Genomic DNA, 15,524 nt, shown 5'->3' with positions numbered 1-15,524 from the left:
CTTTTTAATTTTCCTCCTCTTTTTCTTGTTTTTTTCATCATTTTCCTCATTTTCTTTTTTTTCCTTTTTCCTTCATATTTTCCTAATTTTCCTCTTTTCCTTTCTAAATTTCCTCCTCTCCTTTTTTTTCTTCTATTTTCATTATTTTCTTCCTTTTTCGTCATTTTTCCTCATATTTTCCTCCTTTTTCATTTTCCTCCTTTTCTTCCTTTTTCCTCCTGTTTTCCTCCTTTTTCCTCCTTTCCTGTCGTTATTTCCTCCTCCTTCCTCTTTTCTCCTCTTTTTGTAATTTTTCCTTTTCATATTTTCTCCTTTTCCTCATATTTTCCTCCTTTTTTCATTTTCCTCCTATTTTCCTCCTTTTTCCTTTTCCTCCTTTTCCTCATTTTTCCTCATTTTTCCTCCTTTTTCATTTTTCATCATATTTTCCTCCTTTTTCCTCCCTCTTTTTCATTTTCCTCCTTTTTCCTTCTTTTCCTCATATTTTCCTCATTTTCCTCCTTTTTCCTCATATTTTCCTCCTTTTTTCCTCCTCCTCCTCCTCCTTCCATTATCACCATTTCATCACCCCTTTCACCTCACAGTCCTCCTTTCCTTCTCCTTTCTCCCATTTCCCTTCTATCTCCTTCCTCCTCCTCCTCCTCCTCCTCCTCCTCCTCCTCCTCCTCCTCCTCCTCCTCCTCCTCCTCCCTTCACCATTCCAGTTGCCTTTATCAGTATGGTGTGCCTATGCCTTGTCTTAGTCAATGTCCATCCCTTCTACTGCCTTATCTCTCCCTGGTAAACGCCCCCCCTCCCCCCCTCTTGGCTTCCTGGCCCTTGTAAATATAGATTAGCAACACATATCATTACTACTACTACTACTACTACTACTACTACTACTACTACTACTGCTCATGTCACATTATTTATATAACTTTCGTAACTGTCCTCTCTCTCTCTCTCTCTCTCTCTCTCTCTCTCTCTCTCTCTCTCTCTCTCTCTCTCTCTCTCTCTCTAAAAGTGCATTTATGTGTGGGACCATTATTCTCTCTCTCTCTCTCTCTCTCTCTCTCTCTCTCTCTCTCTCTCTCTCTCTCTCTCTCTCTCTCTCTCTCTCTCTCTCTCTCTCTATCATTTCTCTTCCTCCTCCTCCTCCTCCTCCTCCTCCTCCTCCTCCTTCCTCCTCCTCCTTCTTCTTCTTCTTCTTCTTCTTCATCATCATTTATATCATTAGTAGTGCCATCATTCCTCCTCCTCCTCCTCCTCCTCCTCCTCCTCCTCCTCCAGTCAGCCAAACAAAACAGTATTAATAACTTTTTTTTTTATGCAAGACATCACCACCACCACCATCACCACCACCACCACCACCACCACTACCATCATCATCATCATCACCATCAGTACACTAGTGAAGCCAGCTCTGGGACTCAAAGGCTGGTGGTGAGTGGTAATTGTGATTCTTTTCCTCTTTTCCTCACTTTTTTCCTCTTTTTCCTCATTTTTTCCTTTTCCTCACTTTTTTCCTCATTTCCTGACTTTTTTCCTTAATTTTCCTCACTTTTTTCCTCTTTTCCTCACTTTTTCCTCATTTTCCTCTTTTTCTCTTTTCCTCACTTTTTCCTCATTTTCCTCACTTTTTCCTTTTTTTTCCTCACTTTTTCCTCATTCCTCACTTTTTCCTCATTTCCTCACTTTTTCCTCTTTTCCTCACTTTTTCCTTAATTTTCCTCACTTTTTCCTTTTCCTCATTTTTCCTCACTTTTTTCCTTTTCCTCACTTTTTCCTTAATTTTCCTCACTTTTTCCTCATTTCCTCACTTTTTTTTCTTTTTTCCTCACTTTTTCCTCATTTTCCTCACTTTTTCCTTAATTTTCCTCACTTTTTCCTCATTTTCCTCACTTTTTCTTCCTCATTTTCCTCACTTTTTCCTCTTTTCTCACTTTTTCCTTAATTTTCCTCTTGATTCTTTTTTCCCTTATATTTCCTCATTTTCTTCTATTTTCCTCTTTTCTTCTTTCTTTCCTTTTTCTCCTTAATTTTCTCTTTTTCCTCTTTTTTCTTAATTTTCCTCCTTTTTCCTCTTCTTTCCTTTTTCCCCAATTTTTCCAGTTTTTTCCTTTTCTTCATTTTTCCTTTTTTCCTCATTTTTCCTCCTTTTCTCAATTTTCCAGTTTTTTCCTCTTCCTCCTTTTTTCCTCCTTTCTTTCATATTTTCTCAATTTTCCTCATTTTTTTCTTCTTTTTCGTCATTTTTCCAGTTTTATTTCCTCTTTTCCTTCCCTTTCCTCTTGTTTTCCTCCTTTTTCCCTCTCGTTTCCTCTTTTTCCTCCCTTTCTCTCTCTCCTCAAATTCTCTTCATTCTTTCATTGTCTCCTCTTCCTTACTCTCTCTCTCTCTCTCTCTCTCTCTCTCTCTCTCTCTCTCTCTCTCTCTCTCTCTCTCTCTCTCTCCACTCCACTCACTACCACTACCACCACCACCACCACCACTACTACAACAACTACAACAACAACAACAACAACAACAACAACCTCACTTCTGAGACTTGAGTTGTGAGTATCGATGTGTCGTTGTTTTAATGTTCTGTGTCATCGGCCGCCCCCCCCCCATTCACCAACTCTGTGGCAAGCTGTGGGTATTAGTTAGGCTTTCTATGGGGGACTCAAATTTGTGGTGATTTTTCGGGGAGTGTTAAGGGTGGTGATGCTAAATTTTGGTGATTTTTGGGGGTGTTAAGGGTGGTGACGCTAATTTTGGTGATTTTGTGGGTATTAGTTAGGCTTTCTATGGGTGACTCAAATTTGTGGGGGTGTTAAGGGTGGTGACGCTAATTTTTGGTGATTTTGTGGGGTGTTTAAGGATGGTGATGCTAATTTTTTGTGATTTTGTGGAATGTTAAGGGTGGTGACGCTAATTTTGGTGATTTTGTGGGGTGTTAAGGGTGGTGACTCAAATTTTGGCAATTTTTTGGGGTATATATATATATATTTTTTTTATATATATATTTTGCATGCGATTATTTATTCTATTTATCATTTTTTTTTTTTTACATATATTTTTTCTCATTTTTATTTATCTTGTTCCATTTTCCTCATTTTTTCCTCTTTTTCCTGGTTAGCATCATTTTTCCTCCTTTTTCCTGGTTAGCATCATTTTTCCCTCCTTTTTCCTAGTTAGCATCATTTTTCCATCCTTTTTCCTAGTTATCATAATTTTTTCCTCCTCTTGGTTAGTATAAATTTTTTCCTCTCTCTCTCTCTCTCTCTCTCTCTTGTTTAGCACTAGAAAACAACAACAACAATTTTTTTAAGGTGTGTTTTGTGGGTGTGTTCAGCGAGCAAGGTTAGGTTAGGTTAGGTTAGGTTAGGTTACGTTGGGTCAGGCTAGCCACAGGAGGGAGAGAAAACAGCAACACAGCGGGAGGGAGAGAAAGCTGATAATACCCACAGTTTGCCAAGTGTTGCGTGTTCATCGTCATCATCACCCATCTGTCCTCTGTAGTGAGTCATTTGGCAGTTTCCCCATCATTCATCGACTATAGCAGCTTGTGATGGGTCTGTGCTGGGCTGGGACTGTTTGGCGGTACATTCTGACCTTCCTATCCCTGGCCCCTTAGTCCCAGCCCGGCCTCTCGCGGTGTAGACAGTAGTGGTGTAGTTGTTTTTACTTTAGCTGTCTAGGCGACTTACTGCGTCTGAATCTTTAACACCGACGGCCGCAGGTGTTTGTCCGTCTGTCCGTGTGTGTGTGTGTCAAGGCTAAGGTGCCGGAGTAGCAGTGTGTCGCAGTGTGTCGCGGTTCGTTGTCTCGCTGCGATTAACTTTGAGTGCGTTGGTGCGTGCGTGCGGCGTTTACAAGTGTATCAAGCTAACCTATGCAACTCCTGTGTCCTGTGTCTCCCGTTGCCTTGTCCTTCCCTATGGCTGGGTGGGCAGGAGCGGCAGAGAGAGGGCGGCCGTCTCCTCCTCTGCTGGGTAACTTATTTTTTCACTAGAGGGCAAATCCAAGAGCAACAAGAGTGATTGAGTTAAAAAGACCACTTAGATGTCAGTTTGTTGCCTCACTCCTACATCTTACTTCTTTCCAAAGGCTCTAGCTGAAGATGTGGGTGTTTTCAAGGGTGTTTTTGTGGTGCTAGTGACAGATTGACAAGATTTCGACACTATTACCACAGAAACACTCTTGAAAACCCAGCTGGTCATCTCTGTGGCCTTGGAAAACAGTCACACAGAGAACTGAGCATTTCATCTCAACCTCACTTGTCCGAATCTTGTCATGCACTGGTCACCTCACAGCCCTGCCTAGGTTATTGCTGTGCCATAGTTCTGCTGTGCCCTGCCTGCTGTGGTGCTGCAGAGGCTGTGACGTGACCAGGGGTAAAGCTTTGGGCCCCCCTCTCTCTGCCAGCCCCTTCCTTCCCCCCCCCAGCCAGCCACTGTGATGTTATGATTGTTGAAAAATGAATAAACTGTTGATATAAAACGTACATACAATCCCTTCCTGTGTGCGTGTGTGTGCGTATGTGTGCGTTTTTATGATTTTTGCCTCTTCATCTCCTCCTCCTCCTCCTCCTCCTCCTCCTCCTCCTCTTTTTGCTTGTTTTGTGTGTGTGTGTGTTACTTTTTATTGCATTTATCGTTTGCCTCCTCCTCCTCCTTCTCCTCCTCCTCCTCTTCCTTCTGTGTGTGTGTGTGTTTGTGCGTTTGTGTGTTTTTAGTTTTTTATCTATTTTTAGTGTTTCCTCCTTCGATCTTTTTTTTTTCTCTATTTCTTTCCATCCTCCTCCTTCTCCTCCTCCTCTTCTTTCATTTCTCTCTATTCTGCGTTCCTGTTTCTCTCATTTTTCCTTCAAATTCTTTTATTTCCTCTCATCTTCCTTCCTTCCTTCCTTCTCTTCCTTCTTTCTCTAAGTCTTAAATCTAAATCTTTATCCTTTTACTCCTCTCTCTCTCTCTCTCTGTCTCTGTCTCTCTTGTCCTTCCTTCCTTCCTTCCTTCTTTCCTTCCTTCCTTCCTTCCTTCTCTTCTTTCTCTAAGTCTTAAATCTAAATCTTTATCCTTTTACTCCTCTCTCTCTCTCTGTCTCTGTCTCTCTTGTCCTTCCTTCCTTCCTTCCTTCCTTCCTCCTGTTCTGCTTCCTGCTGTCGCCGCTGCTCCGTCAAGACTGCTAACGGGTGTGGTGGTGTGGTGTGGTGTGGTGTGGCGACTAACACAGCTTCTAAGAGGTAAGCCAAATATACCTCTTGTGTCTTTATTCATCTCTTCATTTCTCCGTGTGTGTGTCTCTTGTCATAGCCTGGGGTTAGTTTGTCTCGGATGAGGTTAGTTTTTGCGTTTTTCTCTGGAATGGGTTGGGTTAACGTGGTGGGGTTTAGAGCGAGAGATAGAGCAAGGGTTGGGCTACGTGTGAGTGCCTCGCTTTAATTTCTATCTCGCTTACTTTTAGAGATATCTCACTTTTTGTTCAAGGTTGGGTGAAAAAAGATAGGTTGCATTAATTGAAGTTGATAATGTTTTTTTATTAGGTTTAAAAAAAAAATGGTTAGGTTAGGTTTGACTCCATTAGGCCTAGGTTATCATCAGGTCAAAGTAGGTCAGGTGCGAGATAAAGTGACATTAAGCAGGAGTAGATCATAGGTCATTGGGTCATTTTAGGTCATGTAAGGTCAGAGGCAGAAATAATGATAAAATCTAGTGAAAAAATGGGGAAAAGATAGATAGAAATAGGGGAAGAAGGGGGAAAAAATGGGTAACAGCATAACACTTCATAGGTCAGGTCAGGTCAGGGGTTATGTGAGGTCAAATGAGGTCAGAGCCAAAAATAATAATAAAATAGGGAAAAAAATGGAAAAAGAGGGAAAGAAAGGGAGAAGAAGGAGGGAAAATAGGTAACAGCATCAAATTTTAAGTCAGGTCAAGGGTTATGTGAGGTCAAATGAGGTCAGAGCCAAAAATAATAATAAAATAGGAAAAAAACTGGAAAAGAGAGAAAGAAAGGGAGAAAAAGGAGGAAAAAATAGGTAACAGCATCAAATTTTAGGTCAAGTCAAGGGTTATGTGAGGTCAAATGAGGTCAGAGCCAAAAATAATAAAATAGGAAAAAAAAACTGGAAAAAGAGAGAAAGAAAGAGAGAAAAAGGAAGAAAAAATAGGTAACAGCATCAAATTCTAGGTCAAGTCAAGGGTTATATGAGGTCAAATGAGGTCAGAGGTAAAAATAATAATAAAATAGGAAAAAAAAACTGGAAAAGAGAGAAAGAAAGAGAGAAGAAGGAGGGAAAATAGGTAACAGCATCAAATTTCAAGTCAGGTCAAGGGTTTATGTGAGGTCAAATGAGGTCAGAGCCAAAAATAATAATAAAATAGGAAAAAAAACTGGAAAAGAGAGAAAGAAAGGGAGAAAAAGGAGGAAAAAATAGGTAACAGCATCAAATTTTAAGTCAAGTCAAGGGTTATGTGAGGTCAAATGAGGTCAAATGAGGTCAGAGCCAAAAATAATAATAAAATAAGAAAAAAACTGGAAAAGAGAGAAAGAAAAGGAGAAAAGGAGGAAAAATAGGTAACAGCATCAAACTTTAGGTCAAGTGAGGTCAAATTAAGAAAAAAAGTTATATAGTTGAGGTCACATTGCAAATAAATAGAAAGATATATTAAAAACTTCAAAATTTATAGTTAAAAATTTATATAAGGCTGACAAGACACACGTATAGACAGACAAATGGAGAGCGCTGGGTGTATATATGTGTAGTGTATATATACATAGCTAGAGAGCCTTTGGTGGTGTAGTAAGCATGTGCAGGCTGTGTGGTGTAGCTATGGGTGTATAGATTAGTATTAGCATCATATATATTCATGCAATTATTCTTTCTATTACAGGATTTATGCAACTTTGTATTTCAGAGGTGTGTGTGTGTATGTGTGTGTGTATTTAGGGTTTTGTGTGTGTGTGTGTGTGTGTGTTTTCAAGTCATGTGTCTATGTGTGTGTGTGTATGTGTGCATTTTAAAGTCGTGTGTGTGTGTATATGTGTTTTTCCGAGTTATGTGTGTGTGTGTGTGTGTTTGAGAACAGCACACACGTTTTCTCTTCAAATAATTGCCGAGAGAAGAGAAATACAGTGTTAGGTTGGGTAAAGTTAAGACAGTGTCACATTACCTTAAGTTAGGGGTGTTAAGACAAGTTAGGTTAGGTTAGGAGTGTGTTAAGACAAGTTACATTAGGTTAGGTAAGGGTTGAGTGACACCAGCTTAAGTTAGGAATGTGTTAAGACAAGTTAGGACACATTAGGTTAGGTTAGGTTAAGGTTGAGTGACAGCTTAAGTTAGGAATGTGTTAAGACAAGTTAGGACAAATTAAGTTAGGTTAGGTTAGGATTGAGTCACAGCTTAAGTTAGGAATGTGTTAAGACAAGTTAGGATACATTAGGTTAGGTTAGGTTAAGGTTGAGTGACAGCTTAAGTTAGGAATGTGTTAAGACAAGTTAGGACAAATTAAGTTAGGTTAGGTTAGGATTGAGTCGTCACAGCTTAAGTTAGGAATGTGTTAAGACAAGTTAGGACACATTAGGTTAGGTTAGGTTAGGATTGAGTGACACACAGCTTAAGTTAGGAATGTGTTAAGACAAGTTAGGTTAGGTTAGGTTAGGTTAGGTAAGGATTGGGTCACAGCTTAAGTTAGGAATGTGTTAAGACAAGTTAGGACACATTAGGTTAGGTGAGGCTACTGACCACTACAACTCAATAGATGAACAAAATACATAAATAAAAATCTCGGACCATATTTCATTAGGGTAGGCTCAGATTAATCTCGTTTCCCTTTTCAATTTTTTTTCATTTCCTATTTTCCTATCCCCTTCAATACTCTCTACTCCTTATTTTATCTTTCTCTCTTCATTTTCTCTTTCTCTTCATTTTCTCTTTTACATTCCTTTTCTCTCAGCCCTCTTGTCCTCTTCTCTCCTCTCCTTCTTCCACCCCTCGCAACCTCTTATTTTCTCATTCATATTACTTTTCTCTCATTTTCTCATTCACTTTCCTTTCTTGCCCTCTTCCCCCTCTTCCCTGCTCCCCTTTCACCCCTGTCTCAGCATCCTCATTATATTTTACCCTTTTTTGATGTTAGGAAGGTTACAATATCACCAGGTACTGTCAGCTTGGGTTAGGTTAGGTGAGGTCAGGTGAGGTCAGGCAGTCACTAAGCATAGAGACAGGAAAAGGAGATGAACAGTACGGGTTTGTGACTGGTGGTCTATGTATGACCTTTGACCTGTGTGTGTGTGTGTGTGTGTGTGACCTGACCTTGCATACATACCCCCAGACCCTGTATATCCCCACCCTGTATATTTGGGCCACATAAACTGTACAGGGTGTGTTAAGATGTGTGTGTGTGTGTGTGTGTGTGTGATGGTGGCAGGAGAGAGGTGACACTGCTAAACACACACACACACACACACACACACACACACACCCTGTACTGCATTTAAAACCCCTTTGAACCTCCCTGTGACTTACCAAACACCCTGTATTGCCCTGCTCTGTATACCCTTCATTAATACACACATTTTGACCCCCTCTGAGCCCCCCCCCCCCTCACATGTATATTGACTAAGTGTGTGTATGGTGAGCCTTGCACTGTGTTGTTGATTCTATTTTACATTGTCATTCTTGAGTTGTATTTGTGAGTTCTCCCTCCCTTTGGCTTATTTGATGATTGTATGTTGTATCCCTTGCCCTGTTTGGCTTATGGATTGGTCCCCTCCCCCCTTCCCCTCTCTCTCTCTCTCTCTCTCTCTTTCTCTTATTTTCTTTCTAAACGTGTCTTTTTTTATATGACATTACTCTCTCGTACAAAATCTCTCCATCTGTCTCGATTCTCTCTTCTCTCCCCTATTGCAAGATCTTCCCGACCCACCCCAGCCATTTCCCCATTAAACATTTCAATAACTCCACCAAATGCCCATGGGTTCCTCTGGCATGCCTGTTCAGCCCCTGCCCTGTCTTACCTTCTCCTTTGCATCCCCAGCATTGGAAGGAAGGAAGTGAACTGAATAAGCTTCCTGTTTCAAGTTGCAACCGTAAGTCTGCATGTGCTGCCCTGTGCATGTCTGTGTGTGTGTGTATGTGTATGTGTGTGTGTGTTCTGCGAGTCTGTTCTCTCTTCAACTAGACCCTTTAAGAAATGTTGTTAATCTGTCACTACAACCATAAAAACACTCTTAAAATCTGCGTCACTTCAATCAGACCCTTTAGAAACCACAATTGTTGTTAATCTGTCACTAGAACCATAAAACACTCTTAAAAACGTGCATCACTTCAATCAGACCCTTTAAAAGCAGAAATGTTGTTAATCTGTCACTAGAACCATAAAAACACTCTTAAAAACCCACATCACTTCAACTAGACCCTTTAGAAAGCAGAAATGTTGTTTATCTGTCACTAGAACCATAAAAACACTCTTAAAAACCTGCATCACTTCAACTAGACCCTTTGGAAAGTAGTGAAGAGGAGACACAGAGTTGCAGAACATAGACCCTTGCATGTGTGTGTGTCTAACCTGAGAGAGAGAGAGAGAGAGAGAGAGAGAGAGAGAGATAGAACAACAGTAACAACTAGCAGGGTTTAATAACAGCAATAGTACTTTATAACAACAGCAATAACAGCCAAATTAGTGAGTGTTATCCAATAGCTAGATGACTGGTTAACGAGCTTACAATCATTACTAAGGCAGGTGTGAACAGGTGTGGGGCAGGTGTGGACAGGTAAGGTTATGCTTCACCTGTGTTAAAGGCTACACAAACACAGGTATGCAGAGAACAGCTGTGTGCGTTCTCCATTCACCTGAAGCTTCTGTGGCAAGGATTCTAATATGAAGAGCTGTGTGGTGCTGTGGTGCTGTGTGGTGCCTAGCTGTGTGGCAGAGTGAGTGGTGCTGTGATGCTATAGTGGTGATTTAGTGATGCTGTGGTGCTGTGGTGCTTAGCTGTGCGGTAGAGTGGTGTTGTGGTAGTGTGGTGCTTTGCTGTGTGGCAGAGTGGTGCTGTGTGGTGTGGTATTGTGTGGCAGAGATATGGTGCTGTGTGGCAAAGCTGGTATGTGTAGAGAGAGAGAGAGAGCTGTATGGTAAAGCTGGTATGTGTGTGTGTGTGTGGAGAGAGAGAGAGAGTGAGTCTGTAATATATTGTCTTATCAATTTTCAGAGTTGAGTGTTGACAATTTGGAGTTTTTAATGTTGATAAGGAAAGGCAGATTAACCTTTTCAATGTCTAGAAAAAAACTATTGTAGAAAATTTTATATAATGTGGCTTTTGATGTTGACAGAAGTACAAACCAGATATTTTTAACCCTACAGACATATAACAAACTGCCTTATCTAATGATGTATATATGTATGTAGTACAATACCAGCTTATGAAATATCTGGCCTTTTAAAACCATATTTGTATATAAACTATGGCAAATTTAGGCTTTTAAATGTCTGGGAAAAGGAAAATGCCTCAAATTATTACATATATCGCTTTTTTTATATTTACAGTGGTACAATATTAACTTTAGAAAACATCTGAGCCTTTTAAGCCATACTTGTACATAAACCATTAATGTACGGTTTTAAATGTCTGGGAAAGCTTTGCGGTAAAAATTTGTATATATCTTGCTATTTTTAATACACACGGGTACTATTCTAGTTTAAAAATGGCCCTTGTAACTTAGGACAGTATTTTAAATGTCTTTGGAAGCTTTATATGTTTCTGTATATATGGTACACTAGCTTAAAAATGTCCCTCTCAGCTTATTACTGTTTTAAATGTCCGGGAGAGGAACTTTAGGGCAGTATTTTAAATGTCTGAGGAAGCTTTTTGATGTTTGTCTAGATATGGTACACTAGCTTAAAAAAAAATGTCCCTTTCAAATGTCCCTCTCAGCTTATTACTGTTTTAAATGTCCGGGACAGGAACATCAGCTTAAAAAAAAAAAATGTCAGTGTGTGTCTGTGTTAAGCTGGGCATGTCTCGCGGGGTGACTGTGTGGCGCTGGGTTGTAATGTCTGTATTTTCCTTGCAGTGCCCGATCCTATTAAAAAGTAAGAAGAGAGCGTCGGTCAAGAAGGATTCGATGCCACTCTTCCCCTCAAAATGTAGCTGTAGATCATGTCCTCCCCGTTACACTCTCTCTCTCTGTTTCTGTCTAGTTTCCTGGCACCGGTAATGTGTTAAGATATTTTTTACTCCTCTGTCTCCAAACACTCGCTTCACCCTCCATTTTGTTAATTTATTTATTATTTTTCCCCCCGTCTGTGTCTCTCTGTCTCTGTTGTAGCTTGTAATTCTCTATAAGGCTACAAGACATGACAGCCATTCAGTTTAATGCTTTTTTTTTTTTTTTAATGAATTCTTCGCTTAGTGTAATCTTTTTTTCGTATCTTTTAATCTTGCTTCATTCATTTGCCTGTTTTTCTTTTTTCCTCATTCCTTCATTTCATATTTAACTCACTAGCTTCTTCTTCCTTGATCTTGCTAGCTAATCCTCTCTCTCTCTCTCTCTCTCTCTCTCTCTCTCTCTCTCTGTGCCAGCTCCTCCCCTCAGCCTCCCCGACTAACAGTAATCCTTGGCTGTCTGTTTTAGTTCACAGAGTCAAATCCAGATGGTAACGTAGCTAAACTAACACCTGCTACAGAACATCACTACTACTACTACTACTACTACTACTACTACTACTACTACTACTGCTACTACTCTGCCTTCCCGTCGCCTTGTAAAGATCTCAAGTATTCTCAAGATTCAAGGCTGTAAGGAAGGTTAAATACACATCTACTACTACTACTATTTCTACTGCTACTACTACTACTACTACTACTGCTGCCGCCGCCGCCGCCACAATGGGTGTCTCAAACTATTGTACATTTTTTGTGTTTTCATTAGATAGAATTTTTATCCTCCCTCTTGTTATCACGGCGAGAGGCACGGCAGTCAGTCAGCCAGTCAGTGAGTCGGCCAGTCAGTCAGCCAGGAAATAAAAGCACAGTTGGTCATTGAGTCAGCCAGTCAGCCAGTCAGTCAGTCCGTCAGTCAGCCAGCCAGCGAGCCAGCGACCCCATCCCCCCACGTCTCTCCGGTGCATTGAAGGCGCAGCTGTGTGCTCTCCTGCGTCTAACTCATTCATTGTTGACGAATAGAATAAACTTTAAAATACACCAAACTGGAATTTTATCGACACCTAACCTGACTCTTAACTCATCTTATCCCCGTGTGTGTGTGTGTGTGTGTGTGTGTGAATGGCAGGACGAAAGCGTGTGTATAATAGTAATCTTTCTCTCTCTCTCTCTCTCTGGAATGATAGTTTTTCGTGTTCATAGAGAGAGAGAGACGTAATAGTTTCCACATGGGTATTCTATAGAGACTTCAAACTATGTGACTCTTCTCTCTATAGGCTCAGAATTATCAGTGGAAGGTTAAGATAAGAAAAGATAGGAGCGCATTGTTCTCTCTATCTGGTCTACAAGGCTGTCATGTTTCTTTCCCCTATTAAGTTGAAGGCAAATTAGAAGCGGAAAGTTTTGGTAAGATGAAAATAAATAAAAAAAAAGTGTTTTCTAATTTATCATGTCTTTCTGAAATTGTCTGATTTTTAACTTCATCTATGTGTTATGTGATAGCCTACACACACACACACACACACACACACACACACTTATTTACATTATCAATACCCAAACGAGGAAATAAACCCAGGAAAGTCAATAAAAATAACGCAAAAATTCAACATAACTCATACCACAAATTAAAATACTCAAAAAAACATTAAAAAAAGAAAATGAGCAAATAACTGAAATAAGCAACACATGTCTACCCCAGAAACACAATATTACTAGCCTAACGAGGAAATAAACCCAGAAAAATCGATACAAATAACAAAAATCAATATAATAACTCACACTACATATAAAAAAGCAAAAAAACATAAAAAATAAGAGAAAATAAGCAAAAACTGAAATAAGCAACACATGTCCACCCCAGAAACACAATATTACTAGAACGATAAACCCAAAAATCTATACAAATAACACAAAAATCAATATAATAACTCACACTACATATAAAAATAAAAAAAAAAACAAAAAAAAGAGAAAATAAGCAAAAACTGAAATAAGCCACACATGTCCACCCCAGAACACAATATTACTAGCCTAACGAGGAAATGAAAATCGATACAAATAACAAAAATCAATATAATAACTCACACTACATATAAAAATAAGCAAAAAATCATAAAAAATAAGAGAAAATAAGCAAAAACTGCCCAGGAACACAAAATTCAATGGAACTCCTCCCAAGAACCACCAGCTGGAAACCACGTGGCGGTGTGTTTATGTAATGTGTTCCCTTCGCAATATTTACTGACTTTTCTCCTCCCACGCCTCGTTTTGTGTCCTGTCTGTCTATGTGCGTGGCTGGGAAGGCGCCCTATTGCTGCTGTGGGGCGTGGAGGTGAGTAAAAAGGTAGGACAGAGAGGAAATGAATGAAGATATGGAGTTGTCTAAGGCTGCTAGCTTGGTGTAGTTCTCTCTCTCTCTCTCTCTCTCTCTCTCTCTCTCTCTCTCTGTAGAAGTAGAGGAGAGGGAAATGAGTTGATTGATAGATTGTGTTTGTGAAGAGAGAGAGAGAGAGAGAAACTGCCTCTCTCTCTCTCTCTCTCTCTCTCTTGTAGAAGTAGAGGAGAGGGAAATATGAGTTGATTGATAGATTGTGTTTGTGAAGAGAGAGACTGCCTCTCTCTCTCTCTCTCTCTCTCTCTCTCTCTCTCTCTCTCTCTCTCTTGTAGAAGTAGAGGAGAGGGAAATGAGTTGATTGATAGATTGTGTTTGTGAAGAGAGAGAGAGAGAGAGAGAGAGAGAGAGAGAGAGAGAATTTCAATATATTTTTTCATCAATACTCAACATTTACATAATACATTTCCAGGTTTCCATGTACAAATGAAGAATAGGACCACCTTTCTAATCACCAAAACAAGCATGCAAGATGATACAGTACTTTGGCGGTGGTGATTGTGGCGGAAGATGTGATGGTGTTAGAGTTAATAGGTGCCGGTGAAAAGAACTAACAAACAAACAAACACATGGAATTAGAATACTATACAACATGTCTGTGATGCTTTTAATGTGGGGACGTAATTCAATTAATATTCCGGTGCCTGCAGAATTATTTAGTTGGTTGTTAAAGTTTCGTACAATAAACTCTACATGATTTGTTCTCTCCATCCCCCGCCTCCCTCCACCCCACCTCTGCTCCAGTAAGCTTGGAGGACTGTGGGGAATCGGGAGTTTAGGGGGAGGAGCGAAGAGACGAAATATGGCGATCCGTAAAAGAATTGTAAGGATAAAAACTGCCATATTTTAAGGAAAAGTAGGAAAATTTACTAATCTAACAACCTAACCTAAGACATGTTGTATAGCTTGTTTTAATGATTAGAAAAGGGTTTCCTATTCTTCAGTTTTATCCATTTCATTGTGTTTGAACGGGGTAAAGGAAGGATTTTGGGGTATCTCGTATCTCAAACCCCACCAGCCAGCTATTTGACCTAATGTTCTTATTGATTTAGTGATAATTTCTCCTGCAATGTATCAGTCATGTCACTCTGTCTCATATTATCACTTCACTTCTTCACTTATTCTCTGTGTACACTTGCGTCACTGTCACGCACTTCACTTACCCACTGCTTCAACTAACAATTTATATTTCTGGTCATATTTAAGTCGTCTCATTCTTTCTTCCTCCTCCTCCTCCTCCTCCTCCTCCTCCTCTCCTCCTTTCGTCCTCCTTTCTCGTCCTTTGCTTGCTCTATTTTTCTCTCCTTAAACTTCACATTAATTTTTTTCTTGCCATTAATTAGAAAAAAACAATTCACCTTTTTTTTTTATTTATTTACTCTCTCTCTTCTCTCTCTCTCTCTCCCTATCTTTTTTTTTTCCCCATCTCGTTTCAAATCCTCCATTGTTTCCCCGTAGTTAGTCTCTAGATTATGTAATGTCATACTGCCATTTTTCATACTTTCATTGGCTCTCGAATTAATCCTGATCTTCCCGCCAAAACTGTCCCTTGTGAACGCCGCGCTGTGGAGTGTGGAGTGTGGATTTCCCCGTCAGTGTGTTCAGAGGGGCGGTGGCGGCGGGGTGTGGCGCAGTGAGACAGTGACAATGAAGACTGGAGCGTTGATAATAGCGATAATAACGAAAAGAATACCTTGTTTGTAGCCTCTTGGTAAGCTGAAGTTAACTATTTATTCATCGTTGAAGGCACAAAGCGGTGGTGTGTGTGTGTGTGTGTGTGTGCTGATGGGACGGCCGCCGCTACTCAGTCAAGAAACGTAAGTGGCGTCATGTCATAGCCTCTCTCTCTCTCTCTCTCTCTCTCTCGCCAGCCCCAGGACGAAACAGCCACGAATGAACATGACAGCTCAGTAAACAAGGGAAATGTTACCAGGTATAGACTCACATCAGTGTTTATAAGTAACTCAATACTTGACCGTCACAACTCGTCCCCACCCACTCC

At 40.2% G+C, this 15,524-nt stretch overlaps 1 protein-coding gene across 3 annotated transcripts in view; it reads left to right on the top strand.

Moving 5' to 3' along the window:
* The window catches only part of LOC123505447 (calcium-transporting ATPase sarcoplasmic/endoplasmic reticulum type-like), a 44,126-nt gene extending 31,953 nt beyond the window's left edge, over window positions 1–12,173 (top strand). For 2 of the 3 annotated variants that reach the window (XM_045256764.1, XM_045256773.1), the window contains exon 11: window positions 11,039–12,173. In XM_045256764.1, coding sequence (XP_045112699.1) covers window positions 11,039–11,061 — 23 coding nt within the window. In that variant the 3' untranslated portion in view covers window positions 11,062–12,173. Of the gene's footprint in view, window positions 1–9,002; window positions 9,055–11,038 lie in introns of all 3 variants that reach the window. The other variant, XM_045256782.1, reaches the window with a different exon arrangement.
* The last annotated feature ends 3,351 nt before the right edge of the window (window positions 12,174–15,524 follow it).

The sequence above is a fragment of the Portunus trituberculatus genome, chromosome 2 (assembly GCF_017591435.1).
Source record: "Portunus trituberculatus isolate SZX2019 chromosome 2, ASM1759143v1, whole genome shotgun sequence".
In the NCBI taxonomy this organism is placed as follows: domain Eukaryota; kingdom Metazoa; phylum Arthropoda; class Malacostraca; order Decapoda; family Portunidae; genus Portunus; species Portunus trituberculatus.
This window is presented reverse-complemented; position numbering and strand designations above follow the sequence as displayed.